The sequence below is a fragment of the Phytophthora infestans genome, genomic scaffold (assembly GCF_000142945.1).
Source record: "Phytophthora infestans T30-4 supercont1.8 genomic scaffold, whole genome shotgun sequence".
In the NCBI taxonomy this organism is placed as follows: Eukaryota; Oomycota; class Peronosporomycetes; order Peronosporales; family Peronosporaceae; genus Phytophthora; species Phytophthora infestans.
Genome location: NW_003303751.1, coordinates 658,231 through 675,969, shown reverse-complemented (window position 1 = coordinate 675,969; position 17,739 = coordinate 658,231). Strand labels below are relative to the sequence as shown.

Below are 17,739 nucleotides of genomic sequence, written 5' to 3'. Positions count from 1 at the left end.
ATCCGGTGTAGGATTGGCAGGAAAGGCCTCTCATCTTTCCTCACGGATTGATGGCCTACTGGGTCAAAGGGAGTTTTGTGCCTAGGGTTTTCCCTCCTCGCAACTGTGGTGAAGCCGCGCTTCTAAGAAAGGTGAAGATAAGTTGTTAATGAATTACTTTTGGATTCACCAACTCGAGCTGAAGTTACTTACCTTTCTGTGCTAGTGAAGTCGTAGCTGCTTGGAGGACCTGGAAGACCTGGACGACAAGCCAAGTTACTGCGCATTTGCTACTACCTTTTCTTCGGCCTGGAGTTATCTCCTCCACCGAGTCATGATCTGCGTCTTCTTCGCCACCTTTATCATTTCACGCTTCCTTTTTAACTTCGCCGCCGTCTTCTTTTTCCTCATCCTGCTCGAACGCATGGGAGAACGTTTCATTGCAAATTCGCTGGCAGCCGAACTGATACATGTACCATCATTTCTCAGAAATTTATGACGGAGTTTTATCGAATACTTAACCCCTTAGTTCCTTTATGTTGGATCCTACAACATAAGGGGTGTATACCTTTTATTTTATGTTGGACCTCCAACATAAGCAAAACTTATACCTGAATTTTGTATGGGGCAACGGTCCATATCCCCCCTTTCCCCGCTATAGTGAAATGAAGTCATTGATATGAGTGTAAAAAGGTCACATGCACAGGCTTAGGTTTAGTTTGGTTGAATGAGTTAGAAAAGGGGGGTACACACCCACTATCGAGCGAGTGGCCACCAGCCACCAGCCTCCTCACTCTTCAAAACGACGGCCGAGAGCAACATGGTTGCGCCGACACCCAAGACACTGCGTCACCACCTCACCGAGCAAGAAAGGCGCCTCTGTCGCGAGGCTCTGCTAAGTGAGCGTCACGAGCGCCGCATTCGACGGAAAGAGCAGAAGAGCGGCAGCGATGGAGCAGGGCAGACGAAGGCGAAGAAGGCGACAAAGAAGAAGGCTGATAAGCACAACGGCAGATATGGAGGTGGCGCAGTATAAAGGTCTGTCTACTCCTTCAGCAAGTGCTCAGGTTGCAGACACGGCGGGCGAAAAAGAGGGCTCGCGAAACCAGACGATTGCTGAAGCGAAGGAGACGATAGAGACAACTGCGACAGCGGATGCGATGGAGGTGGAAGCAGACCACGAGACGGAGGTGACAGAAGTCGTCGCGGACATGGTTTTGAGCGTTGAGACTGCGCTGCCTGCCCAACAGTCTGGTATCACGTTAGCTACTACTGATTCCAGTGCTGAAAACCGAAAGCGTAGTACGCAAGTGCCGACAAGAGAGCATCGCCGCGCTCTCCTACAAGAAGACAGCGATGGCGACGATGACACGGTGCGTTTTGTTCGTTTATCCAACTTAGAAGGGTTGTGGCTGACAACACGTCTAACATATATCCAGTATACGTGATGTATGGTGAACAGAGAATGCAAGGTGACGAAGACGAGAGTGTTTACGAAGCAGACGTTGTGCACAGTGTACCTGCGTGTGTCATTGACACAGACCCTAACTTTATGGACGAAGGAGCTGACGAATGCACCGGGCTCAACTCCGATGAGGACCCAGAGCTTCGTGAGGAGCCTGAAGACGAAGAGGATGCTGATGACGATAGTTGGGACGGTGACTGGGACATTGGAGAGCTGACAGATGAAGATTCGGACCACGACATCGAGGAGCTTCCAAACACGGCGTGGCTGTCCGCAGCGAAGAACGCACCACTGATCACTGCAATGCGTACCGATGGCTGGGAGTATGGTACGTTATGTTGGCCGAATCCAACATAATCCTTTCATTTTGTTTCTGAGCTAACATAAAGGCTAACATAGTTTTTGTCCTTGTGTGTTGTATCTAGACGCGACTAAATTTGGACCTGACCCAACGTATGCTGGGTTGTATGATGGGCCATACGGACCAAGTGACAGCGTGCTACGCGTTGGGGACGATCCGCTGGCATTGCTCTTCTTTTTCCTGCCGCCGAATATTTGGTCCCAAATTGCTGTCGAAAGCAACCACTATCATACTCAGTCAATCCCTACGAGGGCCCGCTCAATTCGCAGGCAGCAACAGCGTAGTGGTGGCGAAGCATAAAATCTTGCTGAGATCAAACGGCGGTTGTCAGCAGTTGATGAAATACAAACTTACGAAGTCCTTCAATTTATGGCATTGCTGATTGCACGTATGTTGGTCCCCATCCGGAAAGGCATTGCAGCGCATTGGTCAACGAGGAAAGTTGGAGTTCTGCCGTCAAACCGCTTCAGGCTCGTGATGGGAAAAAGTCGTTTTTTTCATATCATGGGATATCTACACTTTTCGAGCAACAAGTCGCCACAAGCCCGTACGGACCGAGCGTGGAAGATTCGACCGGTGCTCGACGTGCTACAGCGAACATTCGCTCGTGGATACAGAGCTCCCCCAGTCATCAGCTTCGATGAAGCAACACTACCTTCGCGCTCGTGATACAATCCCATGAGGATCTTCAACGAGGACAAGCCCCACAAGTGGGGGACGAAGGTGTTTGTTGCTGCGTGTGCCAAGACCGCGTACTGCATGAGGTAACTGCGAGGCAAGCTTCGGCTTGCCTTTTTTTAGGCCCAAGTACTTATGTTGACTTGTCCAACATAAGAATCCTGCGCCATCTGTTGAAACAACATAATATTAACATACTCGTCTCTGTTGATGTGTTTGCCTGCTAGAATTGAGATATATTGCGAGGCGAAGCCACATCTACGTACTCCTGTTCCAAAGGATAACAACACTGGAGAAGCGGCTGTACTTCGAAACATGAAAGCTCTCTTATCTCCGTCACCGACGTCTCCATGGAGGTTAGTCGTCACCGACCGTTTCTACACGACGGTCAAGCTGGCGCTGGAGCTTCTTCATTATCGGATGTATCTAACGGGGACGATACAGACGGATAGATCAGGTTACGCTGCTGGAGTGATCACTACGAAAAAGAAAAAAAAAGGTGAACAGGCGCAAGGTACTGGTGCCTCCGCAAGGTACCATCAAGCTGGCTCAAAACAAGATGTTTCCGCAACTAACTGCTGCCATGTGGATGGCCCGTAACCCGGTGCACCTGCTCTCAAGTGGGGGCAGCCGCCAAATCGACACCGTGAGTACGTACTACATGCATTGGGTTCCTATTTGGTTGTTAGCACTAATTGTATTTGTATTCTAGTGAGACGCATCCACGGTGAAATGACGCCGGTGCCGGCTCCAGAGCTTGTTCGCGACTACCACCGCTGGATGGGTGGTGTCGACGTCCATCATCAACTCCGGTTGCAACGTTACAGCGTGCAACTTTGCTACAAAACACGCAAGTACTACAAGCTCTGTCTCTGGGACTTCTGGATATGGCGCTCGTGAACGCGTTTATCGTTCATCGACACTATCGAATGGTAAACAGCAGGCGCTCGCCAAAACACTTCTCGTTTTTTTAGGAATTGATGGAGCAGCTACTGGCAGTAGATTCAATCGAAGCGTTTGACGAGATTGAGGTAAGTCAAATGTTGACCAGTCAACATAATCTTATCTGCTTCAGCAGTCTTCCAACATACCAAATAACTTATGGTGGGCTTGACTGTATTGGAACAGCAAGCGACATCTGCGCAAGATAGAACTGCCCCCTCGCCGGCAAGAGCAGATTCAACACAGCTACAAGGAAGCGCATCGTCAGCTATCGACGGACATTGTTTAGAAGAAAACCCAGATACTGTCGATTGCGAGCAGGGTGTGAAGCGACGCCACCGATCATGCAAAGTCTGTGCCATCTACAAGGTCAAGCCTCGCAAGTTTACGAAATACTTCTGCCCGGAGTGCTCGAACGGGAACAAACGGTGCGTAGCTCGCTTGGTACCCTTACCGTAAGCTTTGGCTAACTCGTTTTGATTTAGTAAATACCTATGCAACGTTCCGCGTGAAGGCAGGGTCAGTACGTGCTTCAGCATTTGGTATGCTGATTGGAACAACGGCAACGACATTCCGCGCGACCTACTGCAAGAGCACAGGACACGTGAACGACCGCCAGCGTCGCGGCCAGGCAAGAAGCGGAGACGCAGACAGCAGGTAGGCGAGAGCGGAGCAAGTGCTGGTGCTGGTGCTGGGGAGTCGCGCGAAGAAGATGATGAAGCGGTGGAGGAGGAGGCGTAGTGGTTGCGCCGTCTACGTGAGGTCGTACATGTCTATGCAAGGAGCAATCAATTGATACGGCACTTGATCTTTCTTGTTATTGGCTATAATAAATGAACTCACCGCTGCTGGACGTATGCAACAACACAAAGATAGGCTAATCAATAAACAGTACATATCTTATGTTTATTTATACAGCATAGTTGCATATGATCGTCTCAATGTACTACATAAACCCTCCTTTATGTTGGAGAAACCGTACTATACACACTGGCAAGTCGTTGTAGCCACCCCGAACCCGCGCCAAGATATCCGGACTTAATTGAAACCCCCATACAAATTCTTTTACATCTGTATATGGGACGAGGTCAAAATATACCCTCATATTTGAGGCCGGGAACTAAGGGGTTAAACTTTTTTCCTATATAATATGTATTTTATTAAAAAATAATATATATATTATATATCGCCATTTAAATAAAAGCGTATATTTAAGACAGCTCTTCGAGGAAAAGGCTTCAAACACACTGCCAGCTCGTCCACGACAGAGTTGGCAAGCTATGCGTGCTACTACCCAGAGACTGAAGGCTCTTCATCTAAATCAGAAGCCGGGTGAAGATGCTTGGCCCAGGACATACAATCGTGACGGTCTTGGCCAGGGAGCCCGATAATATAATTTATATCAATTTCAAAGGACATCGAGAAATACATAACGAGCGACAGCCTTAGAACTCAGCAAATAAATAATTGGAGCGGGGACATTGCAAACGTAGATTACTAGTGAAATAAACTATCTAGCCTGGGTGAAGCCGCCTAAATGCAAGCATCCATGGTGGTGAAAGAAGAGAGTAGATTTTGTTGGGGTGCTCCGAGGAAGTTGCAGAATGAGCTAGAATGCGTTTCGGAGAAGTCAAGGGGCTTACAAACTGTTGGTTGGTTGTTGTCCGGAGAAATAAATGCTGGGTCGTGGTACACCAACTTCGTAAATACATATTTTACTGAAGCATTTTTCGTAAATAAATTATTGAGAGAAACAATAAACATTAATTGGCAATAAATTTATTTATCGGGTTCCCTGGTCTTGGCTGATGGTGCGCGTTACGGTATTAAATTGGGCACTCGCTATTTTGCCCGACTGAGGTAACATAGCATCGACTTTTATACGTGTACAAATAGTATAGTACGGTTAAATTGAGAAGTAGGTAGGCCACTAGCGCGTTTGCACTCGTCTGCGGACTTATAGCCGTGGGCCCGCCCCTCTCTTCGCTTGCTGCGCTGCGCTCGGGGGTCGCCGCTGCGCGGCCTGACCCACCCCGGCTCTAAGTCCTCGACTCGTCAAGGCGCTGTGTCTGGGATTAGAAATTAATTCCGAGCGAGTGTTGCCAAGACCGTCGGCTAAGTCCATTTTATGCATGTTGGGGGGTATAATTGTATAGTCGGTTAGCCAGTCGGGCAAAATACTCACTTCCATTAAATTGCACAACACGGAGTGACTTTAAGAGAGCAGGTTGTTGCTACGTGTATTCGCCTTGATGGACTAATCAGTTGCTGAAATTAACATTGATGAGTGACCTCGAAATCAGCCTGATTCAGGACCGGTACTTGTATTACCTCACTTCTAAATTTGCAGTGAAGCCGGTCACTGGAAAATGTCAGTAACGAATGGCCTCAAGACCTGTTCGACTGCAGGCTCCGTCGATCTCCTTGCATCAGTTGGCAACACTCCACTTCTGGAGCTCACGACGCTCTCTCGCCTAACGGGATGCAAGGTGCTAGCCAAAGCAGAGTACGCCAATCCAAGTGGAAGCATCAAGGATCGAGTGGCCAAGTCGATTATCCTTGACGCCGAAGAACGTGGATTGATCAAACCTGGAGGCACGATTATTGAGGCTACTGGAGGTAGTACCAGTATCGCGCTCGCTCTACTTGGGACGTCTCGTGGTTACAAGACGCTGTTGACGATGCCGGACGTCACGACGAAGGAAAAGATCCAGATGATGCAGGCCATGGGCGCTGAGGTCCGTGTACTGCCTACGACCTCGATGGATGACAAGCAGAACAACTTCTTCCATGTCGCCCAACGCCTTGCAAAGGAGATGCCGAACGCGTACTGTCCCAACCAGTTTGACAATCTCGCGAACATGCGAGCTCACTATGAGGGCACAGCCCCGGAAATCTGGGAACAGGTCGGAGAAGAGATCGACGGGTTCGTCTCGTCGGCTGGGACATCAGGGACCATCGCCGGAATGTCGACGTTCTTGAAGGAGAAGAACCCGGATGTGAAGATGTGGGTCATCGATCCTGCCGAGATCGCGTGCACAGCTATGTTCATCAACAATGTCCGAACTTCGGGAGTCACCAAGGATGGCTACGAGATGCTGCCTGTAGTTAAAGGATCATTCATCGCAGAAGGGGTGGCTGCACTAGCCCGTGTAACAAGCAACCTACGCGAAGCAGTCATCGACAAAGGCGTCACCGGCACGAATGAAGAGATTGTCGACATGACCTATTTCTTGTTGCGGCATGATGGTATCTTCGTTGGTCCAAGTAGTGCGTTGAACGTGCTTGGAGCTGTCAAGATGGCGAAGGCACTGGGTCCGGGTCATACCATTGTGACGATCCTGACCGCTGGCGGTGTCCGATACGGCAGTAAGTTGTATAATGAACAGTGGCTTCAAGATAATAGCTTGTTGCCTAAAGAAGCAGCTGTCAAGGAGGAATCGGCGTCACTGGATTTTGTGCGCGAGCTCACATTCCTGACGACCGTGTAAGAGCCTGTTCACTACGTAGATGGAGATGGAGATGAATTTACGATCAGTTTTTTTATACTTGATTGGCCGAAAAATTGAACTTACAACCACACATCTGGAGAGTTACCCTGCGTCCTTCTCCACCTCTGTGAGGTCGAGACGGCTGGAGACGACTAAATACCGTTTTCAAACTGTTTCTGTGCAATGGATGATGAAGAAACTATTATAGTTGCTACGTGTGCTGCTGTCGCGCAGACGGCTACTTTGCTCGCCTCCACTTGTGAGCGTGCGCCACCAGGACCCAAGAAACAAATTCTCGCTGTGACCGTTTTGGACTTCGAGCCTATGCTTTTGTCATGGAGCTACGACAGTTGGTTTGAAACAAACCTTCGATGTTCCAAGAAAACCTTTTTACGAGTCGCCAACTTCCTACAATGTCAGGGGGTTCGATTCGCTGCGGCGAAATCGAAGCAGCACTTCCATAACAAAAAGGTCGCTGCTGCGCTTTACTTCATGGGCTCGACCGGAGGATACAGGGAGGTTGGAGGTGCAATGGGTATGTCTAGGAGCTACGTTCGAGTCAAGTTTCTTGCCATGCCGACCACGGGATGTTGGAGGTGGAGCTGCTGTCACAAGTCCCAAGGTGGTAGGTGGTGAAGAAGGCGTTGGCATCGTCGGTGAAGATGTAGAATCACGAGAGATAGGAACAAAGCTAGACGCTCCGTCATTGCCATCGTCGACAAGCTCCTGGCTGTTGCGTACAGCTGTAGGTAGTTGTTGATCTAGGCCGTCAGTTTTGGAAGTGAGATGGCATCGGCCATCTCTCCATTACATCCCTCGGCTTCACCTATCTTAGTGATGGGGCACGCGGCCTCTTTCTTCTTGAATGGCTAGGACGAGTTGCTGCCATCGCAACCAATAGCAGAAAGCTACACCATTATTGACCTATCATTTTACTTCATTTCTCTGTATACAAACTGAATGATATTGCGGCGCAACACTTCCACTAAAGATGCTCGCGTTCTCCATCATTTCTTCGTCACTTAACGTCTTCTCATTGTCACTCAAGATCCTTCTCGAGGGATGGTTTGTCACCACCTTGGTCCCAGATTTGCTTTGTCGCAGAACCCAAAATCTGATCCAATACGTTATCTTATATTCTAAAGAGACTTACTCTTTGTATTGTTTGTTGCCGATATTGGACTGAGCTCTTCACTCTCTCTTTTTCTTCCGAACTGCACAGGTGCGGGTCCCGACGATAGCCCTTCGGGGGGGGGCATCCACAAGCTGCTTGTATCCTTCTTCGGCGACAGCAGACCGGCCTAAGCCACAGCGGCCATTCAGGTCCCGGCCTTTTGGCACCTCAAACGGTCAGCCAAGCGCCCATGATGTGAGCTCTGCAAGTAGAAAGTCCGATCATTCGGCTACTCGTGGGTGTCTAGTCTTAGACCAGTTGTGCCTTTCAGCGGCGGGAATTGAGAGAGTCAGGAGTGAAATTAACCGAAAGTTTGAGTAAAATGTACTCAAGAGCAAGTGGCTAATAGCCTGGACCTGTTCAATTTCCGAACTTAGGGCTAGGTGACCATTAAACTTAAGGTTTTAACCTTAAAACTAGTCTGTAACCAGAACCCTTTCCTTAAGGCCTTCCATTACTGTAATCCTTTTCCTAAGCTTCTTAATAATTCCCTTAAATTGACAAGAACTTGTGTTTACACCAAATGACCGTCAATCTTTTATTTGAGGGACCTAACCTTATTTGAGGCGTAAAACTAAATTTGAGGCTGATGATTAACCCAACTCTTTTATCCCCATCATAGATCTGAGTTTTTCAAACTGTGTTTGGCTTAATGGCTTCGTAAGGGCATCAGCCACCATGACGTTGGTGCTACAGTAATTCACAATGATACTTTTGTCCTCATGTTTGTCACGGGCATACAGATGCCTGATATCAATGTGCTTGGTAGATGAGGGACTGCAAGGATCCTTAATGATACTTATTGCGGCAGTATTATCACACCAGCATTGGGTGGGTAGTACTTGGCCGAAGCCTAATTCTTTCAATAGTAGCCTCAACCACATCGCCTCTCGAACACCTTCACTTGCGGCTACTAATTCAGATTCTGCTGTATGTATACTAATACAATCTTGCTTAATACCTTTCCAAGAGATGCATGCACCAGCAAGTATTGATACATATCCTGTGATTGACTTCCTTCCTTCAGATGCATTCGCGAAGCTCGCGTCTGTGTATAGCTCTAACTTAGTGGTACTATTTCCATTGTACTCAATGCCATACTTCGACGTTCCTTTCAAGTACTTTAGTACTCGCTGAGCCGCCCTCCAATGGGTCTTATTATAGCAAGATAGATATTTACTAAGCTCTCTTACAGCATTAGCAATATCAGGTCTAGTACCTCGGACAAGATACATCAGTGAGCCCACTAAACCTCTGTAATCGAATGGTTGGGCCGCTATCTGTTCTGGGTTCATATCCTTTTCCTTTTCTAATAAAACACTTTTCGCTTATGGTGCGGGTTCTGTACTACAGTCTCGCATTTGATACTTTACCAGAAGATCGTTGATGTACTTCTGCTGTGAGATTCTGAGTGTTTTCTTTTGTGAATCTCTTTTGATCTCCATTTTTAGCAGGTAATGCAACTCGCCCAAGTCTTCCATTGTAAACTTTGCAGACAGTTTAGCCTTCAGATTGCTGATCGAGCTCAGATGTGAGCCCGCAATTGTCAGGTCGTCAACATAGACGCATATGATCAGAATGTGTCCAATCCCTTTGATATCCTACCGTTTTAGATACAAGATATGTTTTTTCTTGCATCTAAAAAAATCCTAAACTGGTAAGAAACTCATTTAGAACGGCATACCAGATTCTGGGTGCCTGTTTTAACCCATACAGGCTTTTCTTCAGCCTACATACAAGGTGCCCAGTGCCATGACGAAATCCCAATGGCTGCCTCATATAGATACTTTCATGTAGGATACCATTTAGAAATGCTGTAGATACATTCATTTGGTGTAGCTCCAGTCCTAGAATTGTGGCCAATGCCAACAGCACCCGCAAAGACTCATAGCGGGCCACGGGAGCGAATACCTCCTTGTAGTCGATGCCATATAGCTGTGTGTTACCCTGAACAACCAGCCTGGCCTTAAAGCGGTCAACAGACCCATCTGCATGGTACTTGACATCAAACAGCCAGTGGCACCCAAGGGCTCTGCGTCCATTAGGTAATGGTACAAGTTCCCATGTATTATTCCTTAAAAGAGCATCATATTCTGCCTTGATTGCAGACTCCCACTGTTTAGCGTAAGGACTTAGTCGCGCTTCCTTAATCGATTATGGAACAGGGATTCTGTCTGGCTTATCTGACGCTACAAGATTTAGCTGGGTCTCGTAGTTACTAAGCCTTACGTTGCGTGTTCGCTGCCGTTTTGATCGACGGACGTCACTGGTAGCCTGTCGCTTATCTCCCACTAGTCGGGATGTCGGTGGGTCAGTGACCGGTTCTGAGCTTTCGTCAGCCGGCACTTCACCTGCAACTGTGCCTCTTGGTTGTTTGCCTAACTGACCGATAGCATGTACCTCTTCGTGATCAATGCTGGAGTCCTCATTGGGAAACGAGCGTCTGATCATAGCCTCTGTACCAGTCAAACTAAACTTCACATCTCTCGCTATAAGATACTTGTTCGCCTTCACATCAAGAAGACGGTACCCTTTGTATTTTGGTGAAAGGCCCAAAAGCTTGCACTCAATTGCCCTATCACCCAGCTTTGGGTCCTTCCTGTTTGATTTAGGAACATGTGCGAAACACTTTGAGCCCCAGATCCTAAATGCTAAACCACTGGGTTGTTTCCGATGTAACAGCTCATACGGGGTTTTCATCCCGAGCCTCGCCATAGGTAGTCGGTTTGTAATATCGACAATATAGAGTAGAGCTTCGGGCCATCACTTTGCTGGCATATTGGCCCCTCGAAGTGCACAGCGCATCATGGTTTGGTGTGCTCTTTCAGCACTCCCATTTTCTTCTTGGGATTCGACGTTAGAGCTTTGGAAATCTAGACCGAGTTTAGAACACAGTTTAGAAACCTCACTGTTTAGGAACTCAGTCCCACCGTCTGTCCTAATTCTGCGAACCTTTAATAAGGGAAACTGTACTTCCAACTGTTTTAAGAGGGTCCGGATTTTGCCTCGAGCCTCTTTTTAAGGATTTTACTGCAAAATACCACTTATAGGCAGTGGCATCATCTACCACTGCAAGGGCATACCGATAGCCGAAGGAACCATACAGTCCGTTAACCCTCAACCTTCCAGTAGAGTCCATGTGCAGAGTGTGCAATGGCTCTGTTGATTTGTTTCCTATCAAATTCTTGTAGGACATTCTGCGATCCTTCATTGAGGCGCATGTACTACAAAAGAATGAAACTTTCTTGAGTTCTGAGTAAGAAAGGATACTTAGTTTCTGATTGCTCATGCTTCTAATTAGGCGTTCTTTGCCCACATGGCCTTTAGTTTCTGATTGTTCATGCTTCTAATTAGGCGTTCTTTGCCCACATGGCCTAATCTCAGATGCCATTCCTTTAGTATGTCTCCAACTTTGCTTAGTTGAGCATTAGAAGCACTCTTTCTAGCTGGTTTCGCGCTCGGTAGTAGACTGCGCCTATTGCCACAGCTGCAAACAGCAATTTAAAGTTCTTTCCCAAAAAGAACAGAAAATCACCTGATTTAGACTGTTGGTGTCTATAACCGTGCCGAGCAAGGTAATATGAACTGAGTAAGTTGCTATCACACTGTCGGTCAAACGAAATATCTGTCAATGATATGTCACTTAATCTTCCTTTTGGAGTTAAAACGCTAAGTTTTATTGATCCTTTAAGAGAGCTGTGTGAAACAGTTCCATTACCGTAAGTGAACACGGTATTCTGGCCAGGTCGGAGCTTCCCAGTAAGCCAGCTTCTGTCTGATGTTATAGCTCGGCCTGCACCAGTGTCGACCACCCACATATCATCGGTTAGGGTTAACCGCTTTAACGTTTTTAAGTACGATGCATTTTGTTTACGTACCTCATCTTCGAGTTGGTCCATATCTTGGAGAGCCTCATTTGGGGTCTGATTTGAGTTACCCATGTCCTCAAAATCCTCATGGAGGGCTGGGTTTAAACTCTCAATGTCGTCCATAGCCTCATCCTCCATGCACTCCTCCAACAGCGTCTTTCCGTCCTTGTTGACGTGCGTCTTGCCGTCCTTCACAACCGCTGTGATCGTGTTGATGGCGGTCGTCCTGCCCTTTTTGGCCTTCTTTGCACCTGGTACCGTGTTAACGTCAATGCGGAAGAGGGGTCCACCTGAACGGTTGGGGTCCCTGTCGGCAGCCATAGTCGGGCAATTCGCCTTGAAGTGTCCCGTCTGTAGGCAGTAGAAGCACTTGCCACCCCTTTTTCGCTTTTGCCCACCATGCACCCGCACGTTGTTGATGGTGATCGGGTGGGACTTATCCATAAGACCCACTTCTTTCTTGGACTTGTCTCCAAATATCTTGCGCAGTGCGCTCTCGACCTGATCGATATTCAAATCGCCCTTCTTCAGCGAGATCGAAGAGGTTCAGAACTCGCTAGGCAGCTGTGAGAGGACCTCGACACACACCCTGGACTCTGTCACCATTTCTTCATCGAACAGCTTCTTTGTCTTTCTATTGATTTCGTTCTTAGCCTTCTTCAGTTGCGCGAACAACGACCTTAAGTCGCGCCATGGGCCGCGTGTCAACTTAGCCCAGGCTCTCATTAAGTCGATGAGGCCAGCCGCGTCACCCTGACCGAAATCCTTTTCCAGGAGCCGAATCACTTCGCTGGGCTCCATTGAGGACACCACGTCCGGCAACGTGTTTAGGAAGAAGTCTGGGAGGACTTGGTTGAGGAGGTTCTGAAGGTCTCCTCTTCCTCTCATCCAGTGCATCATGTCCCATCTGATAGAGAGCGCCTCTTGCTCATCCGTAGTATTGGTCGGTGATGGTGGCTTGTCCGGACATCCCCGCAGGAAGTCCGCCATGAACACCTTCGCTTCAGGCTGGCCCTTTTCCAGCTGCTTGCGTTGGTACTGATGGTCGAGTTGATTGACGTGCGTCAAAAGATTGTCTTTCCACATTGTGTACGACTTGCCCTTAAACTTCTCGAGTCCACCGCCAGACATAGCATCGGTGGACATCGGAGTACTTGAAATGTTGCGTACAGCTGTAGGTAGTTGTTGATCTAGGCCGTCAGTTTTGGAAGTGAGCTGGCATCGGCCATCTCTCCATTACATCCCTCGGCTTCACCTATCTTAGTGATGGGGCACGCGGCCTCTTTCTTCTTGAATGGCTAGACGAGTTGCTGCCATCGCAACCAATAGCAGAGAGCTACACCATTATTGACCTATCATTTTACTTCATTTCTCTGCATACAAACGGAATGATATTGCGGCGCAACACTGGCTATCACCTGATATCATAGAGGGGAAAACTACTTTGTCCGCAGCTGGTCCGAATGTAGACGCCAGAGGGGATAGCTCGTCGGTGCTACTGCTGTCAACTGGAGGATGCCAATTCGAGCGGCAGCGCATGTGAGGCGTGCTGGCATGATGGCAATTGTCTGACTGACGACTCCGAACAACATAGGTTTGATTGGTTGAAATTTAGGTGGACATGATTTCTCTGGCGACCAAACTGGAAATGGAGACGCAAGATTTGTTGCCTTCATCTCCATCTCCAGCTACGTAGTGAACAGGCTCTACGGATCGCAAAAGTGTTTTTCTTACAGTAGTTAACGAGCTTTTTTTCGAGGTATGGAGTTTGCGTAAGTTTAAAGTAAATAGATCTACTGAGTATCAGTTTAGTCGCTGTATTTGTGCCCTGCACCACAGTGGTGGCACCACTGAAGGGCGTGCTCTGCGGTAGCGTCCTCCCATTTGCTAATGCAGCACCAAGGTGGCATAAGGCACAGGATGTTGGCCGCCAAATGCCTTGCAGGTATCTAGCAGCAGGTTACGAATAACAAGCTTATTTTTTAGAATATGTGTAGTTCTCTATCATTTCAAGCCAATCTGCTCTTCAAGGATAGAGATCGACAAGTACTTTGAAGTAGCCACATGTAGTTTTTGTAACTCTACTTTATTTTCAAATGTACCCTCCAACTTGCAAGGCAGGGAGCCCGGTAAATATAATATATATATTATTTATTGCCTATTATTTTTTTATTGTTTCTCTCAATAATTTATTTACGAAAGATGCTTCAGCAAAATATGAATTTACGAAGTTGGTGTACCACGACCCAAAATTTATTTTCCCGGAAACAAGGTTGGTTTGGAGCCCCTCGACCTCTCCGACACGCATATTCTAGCTCATCCTGCAGCTTCCCAGGAGCACCCCAACGAAATCTACTCTCTTCTTTTACCACCGTGGATGCTTGGCTTCACCCAGGCTAGGTAGTTTATTTCACTAATAATCTACGTTTGCAACGTCCCCGCTCCAACTATTTATTTGCTCTTATGTTGCCGCGCGTTATGTATTTCTCGATGTCCTTTGAAATTGATATAAAGTATTTTTTCGGGTTCCCTGCGTCCAAGCTCTCAATTTAAGTTTTGTTTTAATCAATTTGCGTACTATTACATTATTGGCCATTTGCAACCCGGGTTGTATTTCTTGAAATCCGAAGCTACGATTGGCTGTCTTCTCGGTATCAGCCAGATCTGAGATCGATACCGTGCCTAGATGTGGAGTGCCGTTTGCAACTATCGTTGCATGTACGGTAGCGTGAACGGTCGACTTTTGCAACCCTAGTATACAAATTTCAAGTCAAGTTACCTATAGTGAAGCTAAGTCACGGTTGCAAACGAGAGGGTACACAGCTCGTATACAAAAACTAAGTCATGGTTGCAACGTGAAAGATTCAGTTTGAAAATACAATCCACCACAATGAGCACTAGCCGCTACAAGGCAGAGCTCGTAAAGTTCATGTCGTTCAAGGACGACAAGGAGTACACTGCTAACCACGAATTCACGCCAGCGGACCTCCTCAGTATCACGCCTGGACTGCTGTGCCGCTGGATGAACACGCGGGCCTACGGAGATTCAGAGCCCAGCGAAGACATGAGGCCTGTTCACCTTCGGTCGAGCACGCTGGAGTTCGCCAAGAAAGCCATCTCAGCGTACATGCCTAGGATCAACGCACCATGGGACCCCGTGGCCATGCAAGGCAATCCAACACGCTCCGATGATGTCAACAAGCTCATAAAAAGAGTCAAGCGCTTTGAAGTTCGTCGGGAAGGTGCTGAGTCAAAAGCTCGTCGCTCTTTTGAATTTGATGAATTCATGAACGTGTTGACGCTGGTAAGATCGCTGCATTCACGCTCTGATGAACAACTCATGGTTAGCAGTGTTTTGACACTGCAGTGGCATATTGTTGCTCGCATCGACGACATGATGAAGCTTCAATTTAACAATTTCACTCACAACACTCAGTACCCGTCTACTATTCTATGTCAAATGCGATGGTCGAAAAATATATCCGAAGAGAGAGACGCTCCGGAACAGATTGTGGTTGGTAGTATGGATCCCAGAATGTGTCCCCTGCTCAATCTTGCAGTATACATCGAGGCAACGGTGAATGTGGCAAGATCTTCTTTCTTATTTGGAAATCCAAACGATGGAGATCGAGTGGTGAGGCGTTTTCTAGCTGACACAATTAAAAAATCGGAATTTAAGTCGTTGAAGACGGGAAAGCTGGGAACGCACAGCTTCCGTAAAGGTGCTGCTACTTATGCGACTCGTAGTGGTGTATCTAAAGACTTTGTCAATCGGCGAGGACGGTGGAGAACTCGCAAAGGCGTCGTCGACGTGTATATCGACAACACTCAGCCTTATCCGGACGCATGCACCGCCGCAGTCCTTGCTGGTCCAGCTGGACCTTGCTTTTACTCGCTGAAAGAGGGCATGCGGTGTGTCACTACACCACTTCTCGTCGACGAGATTGCTCCAACAATTAAACAGGTCATGGGAGAGCCAATAGCAAAAACATTGGCACAGGTGTTACTGTGGGCTGCGCTGGAGACGGATTCCAGCTTTAATTATTGTCTTCTTCCGGAAAAGCTGAAAAAAAGAATTTTACGGGCTTACATTAACGCCGGTGGAAGTACGAATTTGAATCCGATTCAAAGACAAGAATTTTATGTCTTGGGGGACGGGTCTCAGCTCAATCTCGTCGTTATTGACAAAACGCAAGAAGTGGAATCTGGTGTTGGTAGTATTGTTTCTGCAAGAAGTGCATTGGTAGCGGGCTCCAATGGACAGGGGACTCAACGTGAAATGGCTGCTGTACAATCTCAAATAGCGTCTGGCCGTCGCTACATGGCAGAGGTTATGAATGAAGTACTGCGGTCCCGAAGCGAGTCACATCGAGAGATGCAAAAGATACAAGCTATCTTGAGACGGATAGCCATGCAGCCGTTCACACCTCGTACTACTGATGGGCACGGAGTACCGTATCCACCAACAAACACTGCTCAAGGTGGATTTCGTGGACAAAACGCGGCACGTCTTTCAAAGAGACCTAAAGACCTGTATGAACTTTGGCACGAGTATCAGCTCGGATCCGGTGGGCTAAAACCAGCCAAGGAGTTTACATCCATTGAGCGAGGCGCAAACAAGTTCGCCTACTCCAGGCGGAAAGTCTTCTGGGATGTTATTTCTCAATTGGTTCGCTCTGGACACACTAGCGACTCTGCAATAGATAGAGTGTATCAAACGTACGGTAGGAATCTCTCTGTGTCTAGTATTTTAGTTAAACTTCGTACAGATCGTAGACGTGGAGGACATCCAAGTCTGCGATTGTAGCACTTCAACACGGTTCAATTCAGCCAATCAAACCTTATCCTTCGAAATATTAGCCTATCAAAACTATGGTTGCAATCCAAGTTGCATAAATGACCAATATTTATACAGTACTGCACCCCGTTTTCGCGTTCTTGAACCTTTAATAAACTTCCGAATGTAATAATCCAAATAAATCACAATTTAAAAGCTATTAATAAAATCAAATTTATTTGCAAATTCCAAATAACCCGCCCCCGCGAAAACAAGGATCGGCACTTTACATATAATAATTGTTAACGTGGCAATTATGTTGGACGGGCTGATTACGCGGTGCTGCTGAATGCAGGCTACATGCACAGTTGTGGGTGCCTTTTAGACGCACGGTCACTGCTTCTGTCGCCGTTAGATGATTTAACTTAAATCAGGAAGAGATGGCTGGGTCCTAAGATGGAGCCAAGAGACAACAACGGCGTAGTAGCGACCAATTCCGACAACTTGACTGGGCCTCCACACCCCAATGCCGCTCAACCCTGTCAAACGACAGCATTTTGATATCGAGCTTGCAGAATTACTACGTCGTGAGCTCGAAACTGTTGCTCTTCTGCCACTAAGCAAACTGATATGACCTGGGCCATGTTATATCACCACTTAAAGAGCGCTCGACGCACTGCTCCGATTAGCAAGAATGCCTTCGCGTCGATGCAAATGTATTTTTCAATGTCACTACTTGTGAATCACAAGTTGTGACCCAGGCGAATGCCGCTAGATTAGGCACGAGGGAAGTACCTAATTACGGTTGGCAGAAAGACACCACCGAGTCTGGAACAAAGTCCTGGTCCAGCTGCTACGTCCAGTGTACTATGTGCGATGCTGTGCATATCAACGCTGTTAATGTTGTGAATATCGTCATTTGCACGAGTGCTCTTTACTGTACTAGAGCATTGTTCCCTTGGATCAGGAGTCAAGCAAGTCGATAGCATATCAATTAATCGCC

General features: G+C 47.5%; 1 protein-coding gene across 1 annotated transcript; it reads left to right on the top strand.

Annotated features, from left to right (window-relative positions):
- Positions 1–14,849: 14,849 nt before the first annotated feature.
- Positions 14,850–16,766, top strand: PITG_06266 (uncharacterized protein; the record flags this gene model as incomplete). Its single annotated transcript, XM_002998377.1, has 4 exons — positions 14,850–15,708; positions 15,760–16,133; positions 16,224–16,378; positions 16,481–16,766. 4 exons carry the CDS (start codon positions 14,850–14,852, stop codon positions 16,764–16,766), a joined length of 1,674 nt encoding a protein of 557 aa, XP_002998423.1.
- Positions 16,767–17,739: the final 973 nt, after the last annotated feature.